Here is a 20,944-nt window from a genome sequence, read left to right on the forward strand (position 1 = left end):
CTTTGTCCTCATATGATCATCTACTGAACACAATTGGTGAATCTCTCCCTCAGTCAAGGAACTTAACCTGACTGGAGACGTCCTCCCTCTCCTCAAAATCCCCTCTGCAGATACCTGAACAACTATTGCCCGATCTCCAACCTGCATTCCTCACAAAGATCATTGAAAGGTGTGTAGCTGAGCAGGTCAACCAACACATCATAGATGATCACCTCCTAGATGGATACCAGTCATGTTTCAATCAGGGCTACAGCACAGAAACAGCTGTACTACTGGTGATCGATGATGCACTTCAATTCATAGACTCAGGCAAATTCTGCCTCCTGATCCTTCTCAACTCATCATCAGCGTTTGACTCGGTCAACCACCACACTCTCCAAGACATGCTTCTTAAAAATCGAATGGGCATTGATTTTATGGTCCTTAAGTGGTTCAAATCTTTCCTCTTAGGCACATCGCAGAGGATAAAAATTTACCTCTCGACACCAATGGCGGATAAACAAGAGGACCCCTCAAGGGTTTATCCTTTCCCCAACTCTAATCAACCTGTGTATCAATCCACTTGGAGTCCTCCTTAAGAAACCAGGGATTTTGTATCCTCAATATGCGGATGATACATAACTATATCTAGAGGTCTCCTCGCTAAACAACATCTCGCTCCTCTGCATCACCCTAAACTCCTTTCAAAACAGGATGACTTCATCACCTAAAACTAAATCTTTTCAAGACTGAATTACCCCTGTCTTCCCTTTGCCATTAACACTTCCAATGCAATCTTTGATGGATACACAACATATTCAACAGTAGGGCCACCATCATTGACAGTAGCAGTTTTCTAGTAGTCATCCTAGGAAAAGAAGTTCAAATTGCAGTCTCAAACCAATCACCATGGTCAGAAATGTATGCTATCAGCGGTGTCTTCTCTAGGAAATCCGCCACTACATTCCAGATCAGGATCTAAAATCCCTTTCTCATATGTTGCTGCTCTCCCAAATCGACTGTTGTAACTCTCTTGACTGGTCTCCTCAAAATCAATCTCAACCCCCTCAGACCTATGCTGGTCTCTCTCCGCTGGTTGCCCATTGAAGCCTTTCCTGCTGCTACCCGTCTCCATCAAAGAGTTTCACTAGCTGTCACTATACTGTTGGGTGAACTTTAAGACCTCACCTTCCATTCTTTTCTGGGTCTTATATTTTGGCCTTAAGTGTATGACATTATACCTAGTATGATTCAGCTTAGGCAGTCTCTCTATTTTCCATTTGACTTCACCACAGCTTATGTTTCCAACCTCTAAGGTGTGATCCAAAGGACACTTTTTTATAACTTGGCTCCGCCCAAGAATGTCAGATTACCCTTAGATTTTATTGGTGGCCAGGGGAGTCTAATTTGGTTTCCAGCATTAGGACAGAGCGATTTCCCCTTTTTTCAATCAAATATACACATTTTTCCTCTCCTATGCTTGTGTTTGCAGTAGACCGGCAGCCAGGTTATATTCAGGTGTTACAATGAAATCCCTTATCTCGGTGAATACATTAAATCTACATTATCAAGCTCAGTCTGTCAAATGTTTTATGAATATAATGTATTTATTTCACATAAACAAGTGATGTTTTGACACTGTTTTGTTTTACAGTAATGCCCACTTTTCTGTAATGTTTTATTGAGAGTTGCCTCCTTGGCAGGGTCCAGAGTGTGGATACAGCCATTGTCACTGGAGCAGTTTGAATTGGGGAACATTGCCTTTCTGAATGGTTGCCCAGGCACCTTGATGTTGGCTTCACCGTCCCGTACCAATGCCATGTGTATGTCCCTGTGTATTAAGACCCCAGAATGACACCGCTCTTCTCTCTCATCTTCCTCCTAGCTCTGAAGCAGCAGATTCACGGTCCATGGTGCTCGAGCCCAAACCTTTGCAGGGAAAGCCGGACACAGTCACCACCAAGAACTTCCAACAAGTGGATTTCTGGTGTAAGTGGAGACCAACTCGACCGAGGCCAGGGTGCACTGTGGGGAAAGATAACTGCTTGTTGCTCATCTCCCAATTTTTTTGTTGTTGTCCAAAACATCACTTTCCCTCACACAGAGGTGCATCTTGGAAGTGGCATTAGTTTGTTTGGTTAAAGAAAGTGAGTTAGATAAATTTAGAAATAGGCAGAGATTTTGAATAACTGAGTAATTAAAATACTCCCAGTGAATCCCCGAGCACAAGAACTCTTTAATGCAGCTTCCTTTAGAGAACAGGCAGAAACGGTGGAGAGCTAACCAATAAACCCAGGGCCCTACTGTATTTGAGAAGCTGCCAATTTCTTGCAGACTTTCTGTGTGATCATAGTCTGATTACTGGGTTCGGCAGACATATTTAGTAGGTCACTGAACCCTGCCTAGCATTTTTGTAGGACACTACAAGAATGTGCGCTCAGAAGCATCTGCTTGCAGATTGGCAGAACCTGGGGAGTGCTCAAGTGTTCACTCTGCTCGGTGGTGGCTTGTACTGCTGAGGATTGTTGGGTTAGTATAATCCACTCGCCCGCTCGCATTTGTGAGGGAGAATGGAGGAGGACGAGCTATTTTTAGGTCCTACTTGCCCTTTCTGGCGATTAGGAAGACAAACTAACTTTTGTCCTCTGTCTTTGAAAACAGAGCAAAAGTGACAAGATAACAAGATTTAACCGCATGCGTGCGTGCGGAATTCCGCTCGTACGCGGAGTTTTGCGAAACCGCATTTTACGTGACGAGCTGGGCTCGTCATCAGCGTAGCAGGAGGCTACCTCATGACGAGCCCAGCTCGTCATCAGCGTGGAAGGGGTTAAAGGCATTTTTAATGCTCACAAAGCAATAAAGAGGCCTTTAAATCTTGTTAACTTGTCACTTTTGCTCCAAGAGACCGAGGTCAAGTAGGTTGCAGATGGGTTGAGGGGATTTTCCAAGTTACTAGACCTGCAGGACTGGTACCATTTTTCAGATTTGTAGAGCCTCTGTCCTATCCAGGGACACAGTTTGCAGTACAATAGGACACATTCTACATAATAATCACACTAGACTCAAAATGATAGCTTCATACTCTAAACTACCTCAACTACTCCAAAACAAGTTATACAAATATAACTATACCCAACACATTGTGTAACTCCTGTGTTAGCAATAATTGACGATTCTATCTCAAAATATAAACAAAAAAATGTAGAGAGTCTAGAGGAAGACTAAAAATTCTAAAAACTAACCAGACTTACCTGTTGGAGAACTCATTTCCTGGCACATGGAGAAGAGGCGGGTACAAGTGTTCTTGCTTGTGAGATTGGGTGCATTTTGACAGTTTTTCATGCTGATTATTTTTGTGATCTACATTGAGCATTTAATATAGCTGTATGTGATCAATATTTTCATCTGCTAGCTTGTTCAAATGCATTTGTGTTAAATCAAAAGGGGGAGAAAGAAGCTGAGATCCATTCAGCTTCCGAGCGAGAATAATCAAGAGCGAATGGATCACTTGTACCTGTGTAACCAGGGTCAGGCTTGGTGGCCGTCTTAAAAATACGCATTTACGTACATAGTTGGTCGGGCAGTATATCTTGGTTATCCGCCTAGTTTATCACCGTGACCGCATCATCATTGTTTTTTTTTTTTAGTATGCTATCCTCCACACGGAGGTAGACCAACTGGTAGTACAGTAGTGAAACATGTAGCTGAAACATGTCGACCACTCACATGGACAAACAAGTGCGTTAGATCAGTAACTTTTTCTTCATACGCATCACCTTGTTTTTTTTTTTGCCACTTCTCCAACTGAATAAAGTGTTTTCTAGTTTGAAGAAGTTGGTAATTTTAACTCACCTCACTAAACCACTTTTTATCACTGATCACTACTATACTACCAGTTGGTCTACCTCCGGGTGGAGGATAGCATACTCAAAAAGAGAAAAAAAAAAAAAAAACCCAATGATGATGCTGTCACGTTGATAAACTAGGCGGCTAACCAAGATATACCGCACGACCACCTATGTACGTGAATGAGGGTTTTTAAGACTGCCACCATGCCACCATACCTGACCCTGGTTACACAGGTACAAGTTAACCATTCTCTCTTGATTATTAACAAATGCATTTGTACACATGCAAGAGCGAGGTTTCAATCTAACTGCACTAAAGCTTGGCTTCATCTGCATGTGAAGTGATACCATGTTTCTTTCTTGCCCTGTTGACTTCTTGCAGACTGTGAGTCGTGCCAGGAATACTTTGTGGATGAGTGCCCAAATCATGGACCTCCCACGTTGGTGTCAGACACACCGGTGCCTTTCGGAATGCCAAATCGAGCAGCCATGACTGTGCCAGCTGGGCTAGAGGTAGTGAAGGAACCCAGTGGTGATTGCGACGTGCGGTGTGTGAACGAAGCCATTCCCAAAGGTCATGTGTTTGGCCCTTACGAGGGACAGTTATCTCCTCAAGACAAGTCAGCAGGATTCTACTCTTGGCTGGTGAGTTTCAGTGACTGATGCGCTTTTTTCGAAAACATCAGTTTTTTACCCCACTGTTACAAGACCTCCTATGCACAATTTGTAGAATTAATGGAATTGCGCCCTTCTAGTCACTTGACCGACAGGTACGAGACTCGTTGGGCATACAGGAAGAGGTGTGGCGCCGCGGCCAGGGCGACTGACGCTGGAATCTGGGGACCACGGTTCGATCCCCGGCTCCAGCGGCAGGTTAGCCCAGCACCATGTGACTCTGGGCAATAGCTCGCTTAATCTTCCCGACGGCCCCCAGCACCTAGAGACCCTTACGGGTGATTGTGCGCTTTACAAATGTGGACTTTACTTTACTTACAGAACAAAGTACTCATTACATATGAATCTTCACCAGTATGTAAAATCTAATGCCAAAATAGTTTATATCTGACGATTACATTCTTCAGGTCGGACGGAAATTTCTGTTCTGTTTTGGATTCCACTGCATGATTACCTACTGTAAAGGAACTCACAGCCTGGGGTTTGGTAGTTTTTCACGAGAGAAAACAGCAGGAAGTTAGGAGGTCTCCATGGTGCCTAGAGGTCAAAGCTGCTTCCACGCTCCATAGCTCATTCAAAGCGCATTTGCAACAAGTACAGGAAAACTAAAATCTTCTGATTCAGAGTCTTCTGTTCACTTGGCTGCCAAAGCAGATGTGCAGCAGTTAAATAGGAAGCCTCTAGTCTCCGTTGTCCTAGAGGTTCTCAAGGAGTACATGATTAGTGTCTTTGAAGTTTGGACGTTTTTAATGATCAGCAAAAGATCTTCCATTGAGTCATCGAGATGGTGATAAGGGAGTGTCTGGCCATGTTTAGGCCTGAGCGGCAGTAATAAAAGTCCCAGTAGTAATTGTCATCCTTTGAAATTCTTGGGTATAGATGTTGGTTGGAACTGTTGGTACAAGCTCTTTTTCAGGGTCCAAGATCGACCAGGATATAACGTTACACTTCTATTAGGCACCACCCCGTCATGCCAACATCTGTTGCTTTTTTCCCCACTCGCTTTGACACCAATGAAGAGCTGCTCTTCTCAAACATGCTTTCATGCAAAGTTGTTTTTCATCAGTATGTCAGGGATGTTTTCCCTGAATATTTTAGAGATGCCATAACTCCAACCTTTCCCTCTACTCTTCCAGTTCCCTGACAACTTTGGGACCATTCTCCAGAATTTATTCTCTATGGTCAGGAGCCGGTGAAACTAATCCTTTTCTCATTCCAAAGCTCAAAATACAGGAAGGACCCAACTTCTGCTATTTAATTGTTTTAAAAAAGAGACCCTTTTTTGATAGAATTTAATGTGTGTTCTTCCGCAAAACGTTTTACAAGAGGCTGTCCCTTGTACAAGTTCTCTTGGCTCTGAGGCTGGAAACTTGGATTCTGTCCCTTGAATCGCAGGCCACTTATTTGCAAATACTAATCCTATGGTCGCACAGGCAGCACCTGTGTTTTATGGTGGGCTCTCCCCATGTTCACTTTCTGGTCCTACTGTTTTTGTTAACATCAGCACCGTGAGACTTTACCTAGATGATATCAGTGTTAACACAGATTCGGGGCCTCCAAAAATGTGCTATCTTACCTTGACGACTGGCTGCTGAAATATGTTTTGCAATAGCTAATATTAAACCATCTGTAAGCTACAACTCCTGGCCCTGCTCTATCACCTGTGGTTTTCTAGCAGCCTCCCAAAGTGCCATCTGCAACCCTCCCAGGATCTCTTCTTCATTAGGTGGGGCAGGACAGTCTGGCAATGATCCTTATGTTGCAGGAACGAGCTTTGCTTCCAGCCTGGCAGTTCCTCTGTTCTTTCTTTATTTATTTACTTGAGTTTTATATAGCGCTGGCTAGACCCGGAGGTATCAGAGCGCTTTACATGAGGAGAGTTAAATAGGTTACAAGTTACACATTGTTACAGAAGGTACATCAATTACATTACATCTGTTGGTTCATGGCATGTAGAAGGGTAAGGGGGTAATGTAAAAGGGCGATGGGGAGGGAAATTAAACGGAGCAAAGGCACAAAGATAAACAAAGCAGTCAGGGGGAGAGAGATTCAGGGGAGAAAGTAATAGGGGAGGCTAGGAAAGTATGAAGGAGGGAAAAGGTGGGGCAGGGGGTAGGAGACACAGAGAGGAGACTACGAAATAACTGTGTCTTATATTCGGCTGGGTGGGAGACGGCTCACCGCGGTAAAGGGATCATTCCCAGTCTTCTACTATGTGTGATTCCCTTGTCGCAGTGGACTCTCTCACCGGGGTCGCTGAGACTCCAGGGCATAGATGCTGGATCCCTCCCCAACAAGGGGAGAGGAGTGCTTCGGTCACGGGCACACTAAGAAGAATGAAGGTGGGAAGAGGAGGGGGAGGGGGTAGAAAACCCAGCGTGAACACAGTGTCCGACTTCCGGCAAGGTAGGAGATGATTCCCAGTGGTTAGGGGAACAATCCTAGTCCTCCACAATGTGTGAATCCCTTGTCACTGTGGACTCTCTCAGAAGGGTCTCTGAGACTCCAGGGCAATACATGCTGGATCCATCACCAACAAGGGGAGAACATTGGCACATTAAGCGAATCTGTTTATCCTCTAATTTGCAGTGTGTTTTCCTCCTTCAGCAACAGTGTCAACATGTTTCGTCCTGGCTAAGTTAGTTATAGGGTCTCATCAGGACATGGATTTCTATAAATGAAATTGAACCTATGGCAACGATATCAAACCAAGACATCATGATCAATGAGCGAATTTCATTATGGTGCTGGGAAAAAGGAGCTCCTCAAAAAATGACGACTTGAAAATCTATTGGTCTGAACCAAAGTTAATGAGCACACACATGCAGGTGTTGGCTATAAAGTGTATACAGTATGCATATAAACAAGTGTAATTCAAAATTCCCAGTATAGGGACATACATTTATATACAGTTTATCTCCAGGTCCAGCCCCTTTTGGTGTAAAAATAGACCACCATCCCTGTTCTTTGGGCCTGATGGTATCCTGCGTCCACTCAGTGGTATTTTATTTTGGTCCTCACTGGAAAGTCCTCAAGGATATAATTCAGATTTCGTACAGGTGGCATGAGACTTGCAGTCTTGGTTGGTGATGGACCACCTCATGAGAGGTAAGTCCTACTGTCCTCTACTGGTAGGGACCATGGAGGTGGCTAATGCCTCCTCCCTTAGTTGGGACAGTCATCTTGATGCACTGGTGATCAAAGCCTCTGGTCTCCTTCAGACGACGAGTCTCATATGTTATGTTATGTTAAAATTTTATTTCTATAGCGCTCGGCTACTCCAGAGGAGTGTCCCGGCGCTTTGTCGAGGCAGCTCAGTATAAAAAACATAACACCATAAAACAGACAGCGAACATGAGAAAGAAAAAGAAAGACATCCTAAAGGTTAAAAAGCCAGGTCTTAAGGCTCTTCCTAAACAGGAGCAGGTTAGAGGAGGATCGTAGGGCCAGAGGCAAGGTGTTCCACAACTGAGGGGCCCTCCAACTAAAGGAGCGCCCCCCAGTGCGTGCCTTCCTCACTCGAGGGACCACAGCCAGAAACAAAGATTCTGAGCGCAGCGATCTAGCCGGGCGGTAGAAAGCAAGCCTGCGTTGTAGGTACTTTGCTCCGGCGCCAAATAGCGCTTTATGCGCCAAGGTCAGTGCTTTGAACATGATCCGCATATCAACCTGCTTGAGCTTCTGGAGCTTCACGTGACTTTGGTAATGATCTTTTTGGTAGCTAGCTAGTCTATCTGCCTGCAGATTCTGCACAGATCTGGTTCACCTACCCGTTTTGAGTTGTCATTCGACTACTAAAAAGGTCTAAAGTTATTTTTGGTACACTGCCGTTTGTGTTAATGTTGTCAGACTCGTCTTCATCTACCAGTATGTGGACAAAAGAACGGTGAACTGATGTCACTGCTCTAGGATAGCACCTAATATGACTTCATGGTGCCATATCTGGATGTATCCAGATGCTGGGATGCAGCTGAGGCACCACGTGTAGGTTAAAGAGGGCTTTTTAAGTTTTCAGATACAGTCAGGTGCCGGGAGGTAATTCTAGAGGTGGGGAATCTGCAGGGATAGCATCCATCAGAATGATAGTTAATAAAGGTAACTTGCTTGTTTGTTTGACTAATTAGCGACTAAAAGTCCAATTAAGAAATCTCAATCTATGTTCAATTAATTTAAAATAAACAGCTGGAGCTTTGCAACTATTTGATGATAGGTTCTTATAATTTAACAAATCGGTTTAGTCAGAAGAAGCCAGTGGGCCTCATAGCTATAAGAAGGTATTTGTTACTGAATTGATACACACTTAATTACTAGAATCCGAAAGGATCTACCTGGCTGTATATCACGTCTTAATGCTCTGTGTGGCTCGTTTACAACCTTATAGAAATGTTAACTGACAGTGACTTTATATCTCATTTACCCTTTGGCCTTACTGATTGACCCCAAGCAGTGAGTTACTTAGAAGAATGTAAAATAGTTGTTTGAGTTTTTGGGTTGCTCCTCCTCCAAAATATTGGTGCTTCTTCAACTATGTGTCAGTCCGTATTGTACCCTTCTAATTGGGCTTCTTCCAAGAGATAAGATGAAAGATGGAATTCTTTTCACTGGAGCAGCATCATTGATGAAGGGTTGAGAACCTTTACTAGGAGCAACAATATTGCCAAACTGAAGGTCGGTCGGTGACGCTTCCTAGCCGAAACCCCGCTAGAGCTGCACGAAAGGTGATGCATGTACTCTCTCTGTTAATCTCCTTCAACCAGACAGTACATACATTTTATTGAAAATAAATACATTACTTGTGTATAGTTCTTTCCCATACCTTAAATTCAGCAATTATGGAAACGTTACTTGAGTTGTAAATACATTTCAAATAAATTATTTATCTCTTAAGTCAATTTCTTTTGAGATTTGCAGATTTGGCATAGTTTCAGGTTTTTTTTACTGAACTTCAAGAATAGCCTTTGACTCCTGCAAAACTTGTAGATTGTAGACATATTTTATTATAAAATGTCATTTAAATTGCGTTTTAATTGATGTTCTGAGGTTAAATTATAGGATTCTTTAGTTTAAATGATTCCTTTCTGGCATAATTCTGAAAGTTAATGTGTAGGTTGTCCTGAGCCCCCACCGACCCCACCCTACACACTTCTTAGTGTGTGTTCCTAAAAAAGAAATTCATTTTCAGAACAGTTTTTTATAGTATGGATGGGGGAGATAGATTTGTCGTACTGAATTTTGACACAGAGGCAATTGTTTGTCACTTTAAATTGGTGAAAAAAGGACCAGTGGCTCTCAAGTGCAAGAAGATGAGAATCTGCACCAAAGATTTGGGACCCGTAATGGTGAATTGGAAAGAATATAATTGCCCAGCTCTATTAATGAGAAGCCTTGTACGGCTGCCTCCTTGGCTCAATAAAATATCCTAGGATCCTTGAGACTGCCCTGTGAACAATTTCTGAGGATACGTGAACCAAATATGGAATTCTGTTGATATTTATGTGATAACAATGAACTAAAATACAAGTTACAAGCATTGAAACTCTTATAGGGCCTGCTGAGTTTTACATTCTGGTAATCTGCAATGGCCTTTCATTCTAGTTTTGCCTCCGCCCTTAGGTATGCTGTGAGTGTTTGTCGTACAAGGTGAATGATACCATCAAAGTTTAATGTTAGCGAGTGTGAACATCATAACCTCATCAGTAGCATCCTTCTGTTTTAACTTCTTTAACTTTAAGCTCTTATGACGACTAACAGTGTAGCAATGTGCAGTGACCTTTACTCACGTTTTATGTACTGGGAAGAAATGCAAAGGGCTACTGACACTAGATAATGTACTTATGCATGGATCCTAGCCAGCACTGGAACCACTTTTTGAAGGACAGATCATTCTGGTGCACAGCCTTCTCCCACCTTTGTAGCACCCTACAAGGGTGGGTGTGTACTGGTAGTACAAATACTCTGAAACGAGCATGACTGTGTGTATGTCTAAACCAATGCCATATAATCTAATGTAAATAGCAATAATTCATAACAAATAATACTCCTTTGGTAAAACTGTCACTGACCATCTCCCTCAAACCATTGATTGTTTGCAGATAGTTGATCAGAACAATCGCTACAAGTCCATCAATGGCACAGAAGAGGGCCAAGCCAACTGGATGAGGTGAGGTCCTTCGCCGGTTGTCCTCTGCTCTTGTTGTACTTTTGGTTATTGGCTTGGGGATGGACTCCACCTGGGCCAGGGGTATTTCAGTCAGGTTGGATCTGTTACAATGAGATAATGTCTGCAGTCAAAGAAGTCCTTTGGTAGGATTTGTGGAAGGTTGAACCTCCAATGATGCTGGAGCTGTCTTCACAGGAGACCTATTGGTGTACATCTTAGCTGACCTCTCATCACTGCCCCTTTTCATCAAAAACTGGAAGGGATCCAAGTTTTGCATCCTATGTGCCTCTGCCTGTCTGTAGATTTACGATGATACGGATGAACCCTCCCCCTATGCACTTAAAAAGTGAACCCTGATCATTCTGAATGACCACCTGGTTATGGATTTTGCCCTTTAATTCTGCATTTCATAATTCACGTATTGCTTCGGCAGGGTTTGTTTAATAATCTGCAGACTGCATCTTTAAAATGTCGGGAATTGTATGGCAAGACAGGAGGACGATTCACTATACAGTTAACCTCTGAGAATCCACATTCTGTGGGGAGAGTTAGTTTGACTCTGTGCCTAGCACAGAGGTATAATATGCCGGTAATCGGGGTACTGGGTAGGTGCAATGTAATATGAATCATTCATCGCGCAATCAGTGATTCAGACTGGTTTGACACAATAAGTGAATTCTCTTTTAACTAGGACAGTATTTTCTCACCCGACCTCTGTGTCCTGATATTTGTGCAATTTACAGCACCCCATAGCTTTGCCTGTGTGCAGGAGGGGTATCAACTGCTTTTAGGATGACACCCAGCTCCTTGGCTGACATCACAAGTGTACCTTAGCTACGACCTACTAAACCAGGACTGCAGCCCTCGTCACTGGTGGGGCTTGTCACGCTGAGGACTGTCCCTGGAAGGGATTCAACATTCGCAATTTTTTTTCCCTTTGTAGTTGTTCATCTTTAAGTTCCCATGTGCAATCCATGGCCTTTATATAGTTGCACCAAACATTTTAGGTTCCTATGACATACCGTTACTTCCTTGGACCAGTTTTAAGAACTTGGGGCATATATTTTTTAAAACTTTTTCACACTTCTGCTAGAAAACAGGTAGCTGGTAACCTATTTAATGTAACTTCTTTGCTAACCTCTAATGGACTGAAAGCTCAGTTTGGATTTAGTGTGAGCCAAGCTCACAGCCTACAGAGAACCGTTTATAGTAGAGGTGAATATTGAACATATTTGGTAAACTTTCTAGATGCCAGCTCCCTTTTTCTGTTCCTTTCTCACCACTCAAAAGCTGCCAGATTCAAGAGGTTTACAAAATTACTTTCTTTCTCTATTTTGCAATGCTTATTCAGAGTCTTAGAAGTAAAGAGGCAGGTGCCACACACTGCCTCCCAGTACTTTAAACCCAGATTTAGTGCATCACCTGTGAAAACATGACTCTTTCCAGCCATGCGTTGGGCCTAGTATTCTAGCCAAATTAATTTGGTCGCTCTGTTTTCAAAAGCGGAAAACTAATTTACTATTTGAAAATTCTCCCCAAATAGGTATCTCTGGCATGAGTGAAGGATTTAAGTCTAGAATTGTTTCTGTCCACATTAACCTCCACCAGTCACCAACCTCGTCAATCGAGAGGATGATTTAGCTCTTGTGCTGAATCTTGATTTCAGCTTCAGATGCCTTGGTGTTTTGTGTTGCGTTGCCATAGCAGCAAAGCCTAGCAATGTGTCTACTCGGTCCTCCTTTCAAGATCCCTGAAAACACAACTCACCAGAACAACCTGCCCATAAGGAGTTTGTATCTTGTCCTGCACCTTCTCACAGGGCGTAGAGGGGGGAAAACAAAACCACATTTTCAGGCACAAGGCATCAAAATGAGCCTGCATTATTCGGTTGCCTTACTATGTCTTCCTTCGTTCTATATGCATTAAGCTGTGATGCCAACCTAGTACAAACTGATACTAAGAAGATGTAGGAATAGAAAACTGGGACTAAAATACCCTGAGCTGCCATAGAAGTTACTCCTTGTCTGGTATATATTCGGTAGGACTAGGTCCAGGTCGTATGGCTTAGAGTTAAACGTTGCTACATTTTTTACCATAGTGTCTGTGTGCACAATTTTCCTCTGGTTGTTTGAGCAGCTGATTTCTAAACCTTTTGGGCGCACATAGGTGAACCCTGGGCACAATTTTGAATATTGCAAACAAACCAGATGCTGAAAATATACATTCAAAAGTGATTTATGCAGGTTCTGAGGAACATTCTACCAAAAATGAAATCTAGGTAAGATGTCGGTCTGAGGTTGAACCCGAAAGAAATCAAGTTCCATCTAACTCAGTGGTATGAAACGTTGGTTCAGGATGGCCAAAGCTCTGGCCAGATTCTCATAATCTGGATGAATATGGAATTGAGATAAATTGAAATTCTGCAATTATACCGGGGCCATCGTTAATACAGCCAAAAGGTAGCTGTAACAAATTCCAAGGCGGTCACAGGAGAGCAAGACTGGGCATGCCTTCATGTAAATCACTTGTGACTGGGATTTTCCTGTGCGAAAAGCTCACACCTTACAGTTGCTGTTGAACAAAGCTTGAATAAGCAGCCTGCAAGACTGCTGTGCCTATATCCATAATCTCAGTCAGTTGGATCCTCTTATGGGTCTCTTATTATTAGTTTCAATAAGACTAGACTGGAAACATTCGCTGATCCCAGAAATCCTTTGAGTTGTTACTAAAAGTCAATGTTATTTTGTGGACAGTGTTATTGATCCAGTGTTTAGACTTGTATCTGGATTTGAGGAATTGACTTAATCTGTTTGATTGTTAAGCATTGCATCAACTTGAAAAAGGATTTTATTAACTAATAGGATTACCAGTGTAGTGGAACCTAGCCAAGAGGCATTGAAGCTGTGTACAGAGGCCACACTAGATGCATTTTTAGAAGATGGGTCTTCAAGTTCTTATGAAATTTAATGGACGCTGCAACAGTTGTACTTTAACTAGAGCATTCTAAAACTAGGTGGCATAGTTAGACTGTTTAATTGGCAATTTTGTTGCCTTCTATCTTGCGATTTCCAGGATCATCAGGGCTTTGCTTCTAATTGTCCGACTTCCCCAGCTATGACTTTTTATGTAAACAGGCTAGTGTAAGCGCACAGCTTTACAATGATATTTTGTCACGAGTTAGACCTAAAGGTTGGCTTAACCTCTAAAGGTGCCGCAACTGTCTCCTCAGTGGACTTTCTTACCTTTTTAAGGGGATAAAGACCAATACAGTTTTGGTGGTTGTATTTGTTTCTCTCCGAGTATCATAGGGAGATTTACATACTGCTTTGTTCCCCCAGGGAATAATAAAACACCATGACCATACCGTATGTTATATCTCCATCACCAAATAGGGAAAACATGTCTTGCAGACAGCTTATTGTGCTAGCCTTCCTGTCACCACTGGGACCGTTATCTCGGAATTATGCATAACTGGGGATTATTTTTGTTACAGAGCCCCAACCCCATGAGTGCCTGGCTTTGATCTCAGTACATCAATACCTTATGGACATAAGATCATCACTAGAGATCTGAAGGGGAGGCAGGGTCGAAGAGTCAGTCATTTTCAAGAAACTGCTCAGATGTTTGTGACACTGCAGTAGAGAATACCCTTCCTGACCACCTTTGTGTTGTTGTTAAATCTCCCCATGAAATGACCTTAATATTTCCTGCGTTTTGCCTCCCCCAAAGATGAGCATTAACCCCTTCAGTGCAGCGCACGTTCAGCGGATGTCGCGTGCACTACCTCGGTAGTGCTGCGCACGTCCGCTGAAAGTTCCGGCCCCGCCCGTGCAATGGAACGTTCCGCACCAGCGCGGAACGTTCTGCGCAGCAGAGGGGTTAAACTTCTATTTTGTATGCATAAAGTGTCTGATAGCATTTCAAGTTTCAGTGGTTTTTAGGTCTCGCCTAGGCAGCGCGCATGCTCTGCTCTAGGAGGGCCTTTAGCCATCGGTCTTCACTTCTCAAGCACTGCACTCGTGCTTGTGGCGGCCTCCACCTTGCTGGAGCGAGCATTGGCGCGCCAGAAGCACGAGTGCAGTACTTGAGAAGTGAAGACTGCTCTCCCAAGCGCACGCACACCACTGGCGGGCTCACCTCCTGCTCCCTACCTAATCTCCCTCTCACTCCTCGCCCACACGTCCCGGCCCCTCACTTGCTCCGCCCTCTCTGTCTCTTTTCTCTGTGGCTAACTCTGTCTGTCCCCATTTCTCTGGCTCTCTTGTTTAACCGCCATCTCTTCCTCTTGGAGCTCTCTTTAGTTCCTGCTTTCTGCATTTTCTGCATTCTAAACATCCACTCTTGTGATATTTCTGTTCTCATATGCACTTCTTCTTTCACACACTTTCCATCTTTGTTGCACTCTTTTTAGCTCTCGCTTTATTGTACTCTGTTTCTCCCGCCACCTACTCAGTCACTCATCCCCCACTTTCTTTCCCCAGCTCTTCTATTCTCTTCCTTTTACTCCCTTCTGGGCTCCCTGGGATTGACCTTTGAATTTCATAAGGGAGGACTTGCTGACTAATGACTTACTGCTTTGCTGAGAGGATTATCAGACGCACTGACTTTAAAAACTGTTCCACCAAGTGATGCCAGGAATCTGTGTTTGTGCCTGATCCTGTAGGGCTTATGTGGGAGACCTGCTCTGAAAGAGGAGAAGGAGATCGCTAATGTGAAAATCCAAAGATGCTGCTGATTAATGAAAAAGTGACCCAAAGAGATAAATAGATTTGAAAGACTAAGAGGGTTAAACTAGCACCAGATAGCTTAGAGCGGTCTCTTCATTGAGATCAGAAGTGGTGAAAACATAGTTCAAGTTGGATGTGCCCCTGGTATCCTGAGGAGTCACTGCCCTTCCCAAGGCAGACTACCTGGTATTCTCGCATTCACCATGTTCTGGCCCGCTCTTTATTGTTCCCCTGGTCTGCGTGCTGCATTCTTTTCTAGACCCTACTCTCTGCCCTACAGTGTTTCGCTTAGTTTTACTGAGCGTCTGTTGTAACGTGTAAACCTTCCAAAACAGTTGTAGTGTTCCATGTTCTATTTCTTTGACTAGTATTTTTCTTTTTCCATTTAAAGTGGAAAGATGTGTTTTAATGTGTTTATCTCCTAGAACAATTGTACTGTCCCATGTTCTATTTAAAGAGCTGCTTTGCTGTGGAGCAAGGGTTCTTTTTTAGTGTGGATCTGCTTTTCCGCAATACACCGTTGTAGGCTCTAAAGTAGATAAAGGTTCATGTGAACATCTTACTTACGTCCTGGATAATTTCACCACTGAGTGCTCCTGTTTCTCTAGTCTCAAAACCCTTCTGTCACTCCTGTTTCTTTCATGAGCTATTTTGCGTTTTTCTGGCCTGTCCTCAGTGGCCTTTTCAGAGTCTTTTCATGGCCCACTGGTCGAGGCTTTGAGCCCTCTCGTATTTTTCTGGTTCATGCTCAGAGTTTTTTCACAGTTACTTTATTCAGAGGACTTTAATTTATATCCATTCAAAGCCCTTAAGTGTTTGTTCATTCAGATCCTTGCAGTGTCTGTCTGTCTTCTGAGTCCTTCAGCATAAATCCATTCAGAGCTCTTCAGTCTTTCTTTGATACCTTCTGCTAGATCTCCTTTGCTTCCATGGTCAGTTGACTGACATCTTTACTCTTCCTGTGGTGTCTTCTTAGAAGCAGTTTGTCTGTGATCACTACTCCGCGCCATTGCCCTTGCAGTCTCCCAGTTTTAGAAGGGCGCTGTTCTGACCAGGTTGGCATCTCTTTATGTCCTCTGCTGTGCTCCTCTTGTATTCGGTTATATATTTTGGGGCTATGTGTGTCCTCTGCAGGCTGTGCTGAGTGGCTGCAGGTGTACCCCTGCTAACGTTTGCTTTGCGATTTACTGGGAGCTTTCACCTGTGCTCTGGGGATTGATTACTCTGTGGCGATTGGGAGAACCTGGCAGGCATCTGGCAAACATGGAACACATCTGGCAAACTGGTTGAGCGTAGCTTAATTTTTTTTATTCATGTGTGTGTCTGGATGTTTCGCCATCCTAGAAACGTCAGTAATGCTAACAAACACTATTTCTCCTTATACTAAATTCAAATAACCTCATACTCACGGATAAACTTCTTTTAAAAAAAACAAGCATTGGCATAGCCAATAGGTCTCGCCTTTGGGACCTTATAAGTGTTTAGCCATGCAACAGTTGTTGTTGTTGCACCAAGTATATTGTGCTGGATAACCAAACACTTAAAAGGTCCCACAGGCGAGACCTATTGACTTGTTCTACCTAGATATTGTGAAACCTCTAGACGGAAGAGAGATCTAAACATTTTGATTTTTGCAAAGTTTGCTAATCTTGTCCTCTAATACCTCTTTTACTCCTGCTTATCTTACACATATTCTGGTGAGATCTATACTACATCTCTCTCACCAGCTTCAATGGCACTAGAGTCTAAATGATGTTTTAATGAGCTAGCTTGCTCGCTTTCCTAATTCCCCATGTTTTCTTTGTGTGACGAAAAGTCCAACATGGGGTGCAAATAAATGAACAAGCAATGTGAACTTTGTTGAATTTAATCACTTCTAGAACTTTTCACAATATTGAGATCTGCTTCCTCTTGTTGTGGAGAGCGTGTGATTTGGAGAAGGCAGGGATTTTGAGCATGGGGTGCCTTGTTGAGCTGCTCATCAGGGCAGTAGTGCGAATTTAGATCCCTGGAATTCCATGGCAGATTAGGCCAGATGTGAATTCCTATTGGAACAGGTTACTTTCTGCTCTTTACCTGATACTTGTTTTCTCGGTCTCTGCACATATGTTGGGAAAGGACAGTTGAAATAGTAAAAAAAATACCAAGATTTTGAAAGTTAGGAAAACACACAGTTTAAAACGAAGCACCTACGCCGAACAAATGTGTAAATGTGAAGACCATTAAATTAGGATTGTGTCAGTAAAAGTCAGTGAATTTCTTAGGTTAACTTTAGGATAAGGGTAAGGGCCAGGATTAGCTTTAGGCTTAAGGTAAGTGTTCGAGATTGGTTAGGACGGTGGATAGGGCTAGGAATAAGCTCACGGAGAGGGTGTTTTGGGTCGCTGATGTGTGAGGTTCTTGCGAGGTTTTGTAGATTGTATATCATGATTAAGGTACGTAACTCTACAAACTGTAAGGAGCAACTGACAAAGTTATAATTATGATTATGGATTGTGTTACGGTGCATTTCAGCGAAATTCCTGCAAAAACATTCTTTATTGAAGAAAAGTAGAAAAAATCTAATTAATTGCCAATTACGGAGATTCTATTAAATTTAGAATGTTAACTCTCTTACATTTTGCCTCATACCTTGCACTTTTCTCTTTTTAAATATCAAACTTTCAATCTACATTTCACATTTCCAATTCAAGAAGAGGTGACATGGAGGTGCCGGTGATTTTGAGTGGGATTCAGGATATAGATGAAGGACTCTCAGCATCTTACATTAAAAAAACTCTTTGGTTAAACTGCAGACAACTATTGACAGGCCTATGAAAAATGCGACTAAAACTCCATCTCCCAACCTAAATCAAATAAAAACACCGTATTCCACCATAAAACTCTTAGCAGATCTCCCTTCCCTCTTTCGCATACTCTTCAAGTATGTCCGGTGCACTTACAACCGCATATTGTCATCTCCTTCTCATTGATCTTCAGCACTGTCTCTAAATTGACTCCCTAGTTCATAAATGATTTCGAATCACATCAATTCTACATAAAGTAAATTGTCTCACTCGGTTGATGAATGAAATGGCTCTGCATTATTGCAACAAATTCATTATGAAAAGAGATGTTGGCAGTGTATCTTTCTTTCATTCACAAAATAATTATGGCTAATGTGACATTCAATCCCACCCCAAATCCTACTTATCTTGGGCTTCAAAGAAGGGAATTCAATTTATGCAGTAAGTCAGAACACAATAATCAGGTCATAACTCACCCTGAAAGTTTCATAACTCACCCTGAAAAAGTTTGCTGATGCCTCCACCAACATCGCAAAATTAGGTAGCTTCCAGTAGAGTAACATAGTTTTCTGAAACTGCTAACAAGATGCACAGATATGTTATGAGTAAAGAGCCTAGATTTCTAAAAATAAAAATAAACTAGAGCACTCTACACTCAATGGGTGGAGTGTTCTAAAAGACTCGCCTGCAGCTCGGGCCTAAAATTCGGTTTCAGGTCCTTAATTAACCAGTATAGCCCAAGGCAGTGGGCTAAAAGGCTATTATGTGTCAAACTAAATCAAGTTTAGTTCAAAATGTTTTTTTGTTTTTTTACTGTTTTACCAGCCACCACATATTCTGTCAGAACTGTACGCACATTATACACCCTCTATATGTGCACCCGGTTGTACAAAGGTTTTGGAGCTGAACAGGTTGATGGTCTGGAAGTTGCATCCTCATCGGTAGCGTCAGAGAGTTTCATAGCAAGTGACGATAGCCAAAACCTCTTGTGTCTCTCGAGATTTCCATAATACAATCACAAATTACGTAAGGCCACTGGTTATTTTTGTGGGTAGAGGTAGTTATAGAGAGTGGAGGATGAGGAAAGCCAGTCATTCACAGGATTGCAGCTGTGTCCGTGGTGTCTTACTGTTTGCAAAGGTTGTGTTGTAAACGTATACATGCTGTTCAAGTATGGGTGTATGTTTGCAAGGTGTATGGTGTGTATGTATGTGATAAGCCGCATGTGTGAGGGTCTGCTTGCTGTTGGTAGACATTGTGTGGTGGGGTTGCACAGGTGCTGTTTTATGGTCTTCTATATTTACGCAATTAAATGAATCTAATCTCTGTTTGCGAGCAGGGTTGCCTAGTGTTCCCATCTCCATGTCCACTGCAGAGAGTGTCCGAGGCTTGAGTTAAGAGTTGCCGGACTTCCCGCACCATGGTGCGGTGGCTATTAGTAAAATACAGAACTTTTTGACTGTTGATTTGGACTGTTGGTTGAAACATGAGCGAAGTAGTACAGCTGGTCAGTTGCCCCTCATTCCCAGGGGTCAGGATAGGTGTCTCAGCATTTCAGTGGTTATTCAGAATAGCAATAAAGCGAAAATAATCGAGTTCAGTTCAGCACATTGGGTAATAATCATTTAACATTCGCCTTCTAGATTGTTTTTAAAAAAAAATAGACTAGTCAATAACTATTTCACAGCTTTTCAAGACTGAATTTTTAGACTTGCACGTGTTATCTTTTCCTTCTCTAGCTTCACTGTTTGGTTTAAACTTGTAGTAATTAGTGTTCTCAGGTTTATATTTTATAACATACAGAGAACCCGAATATAATAAAAAGAAACCCTGTCTTATTGACTTAAGCAGCAGAAAATTTAGATAAAAACCTTGAAAAAGTATACAAGTACGAAAGACTTGTCGATACCTTCGCTTTTTCTGAAAAAAAGATGATCAAATTACTGTTCCTACCAACTCCAGGGTTAAATATGTTTTAGGCGATGAAACTGGGCAAAAGTAATATGGTCTACAAAATGAATTTGTTTGACCTGCATGAAGCAAAGCAAATCTCAAGAATATATAGAACTTCTCTTCTGCGGTGTAATTCATTTATATGGGCTTCACTTACTGTAATTATTCATGAGTTGCATACAGCACGAATACCTAGCCAGGTTGTGGGTCAAGGGCACTTAACAAACGATTGCAGCTGGGATAAGGTAGAGGTGTTTAAACCATGTATGAATAGGAATAACTATTAGATTGCGAAATAAGACCACCAGTTTGCCCCATAGACTAGTTGAACTTGGCTCTTTTACCATTTATGGTTTTAACTTTGGAGGGATGTAGTGCATCGTTTTCTTACTCATGAGCGAATTTTATTTTAAAGTAAGCAGTAATAAAACATCATGCCCTGTTTCTTCTCCCTCTACGTCACTGTGCACTTGACATTGGAACCACGCAAACCCGCTCCCTAAAACTCACACTACCAAATGATTTCTGAGCACTCCGAACCATTCTGCCATTCTATATCCATAAGCTCAAAAACATGAATATGTGTTGCACTTCTCACACAACCCACAATACATCCACATCATACATTGCACAGGATCTTAGATGTTTTATGCGTTTGTGTGTGTGGTTGATTGTTATCTGGGTTAAAGACTGAACAGCTGCATAATTTTTGTCCTAACTGAAAAATGTGAACTCCGTCGATTGATGAAGGGATCGGGAGGGTGACATTGGCCTGGGCAGTGTCTGGCACACATCATGTAGACTGGAGAAGAGAGA

At 42.5% G+C, this 20,944-nt stretch overlaps 1 protein-coding gene across 4 annotated transcripts in view; it reads left to right on the top strand.

Annotated features, from left to right (window-relative positions):
* The window catches only part of PRDM11 (PR/SET domain 11), a 236,570-nt gene that overhangs the window by 76,495 nt on the left and 139,131 nt on the right, over window positions 1-20,944 (top strand). For all 4 annotated transcript variants that reach the window (XM_078684364.1, XM_078684363.1, XM_078684367.1 and 1 more), the window contains 3 exons: window positions 1,865-1,968; window positions 4,210-4,472; window positions 10,595-10,662. In XM_078684364.1, the coding sequence (XP_078540490.1) occupies window positions 1,865-1,968; window positions 4,210-4,472; window positions 10,595-10,662 (435 nt within the window). The remainder of the gene's footprint in view (window positions 1-1,864; window positions 1,969-4,209; window positions 4,473-10,594; window positions 10,663-20,944) is intronic.

Source organism: Lissotriton helveticus, chromosome 3_2 (assembly GCF_964261635.1).
Source record: "Lissotriton helveticus chromosome 3_2, aLisHel1.1, whole genome shotgun sequence".
NCBI classification, from domain to species: Eukaryota; Metazoa; Chordata; class Amphibia; order Caudata; family Salamandridae; genus Lissotriton; species Lissotriton helveticus.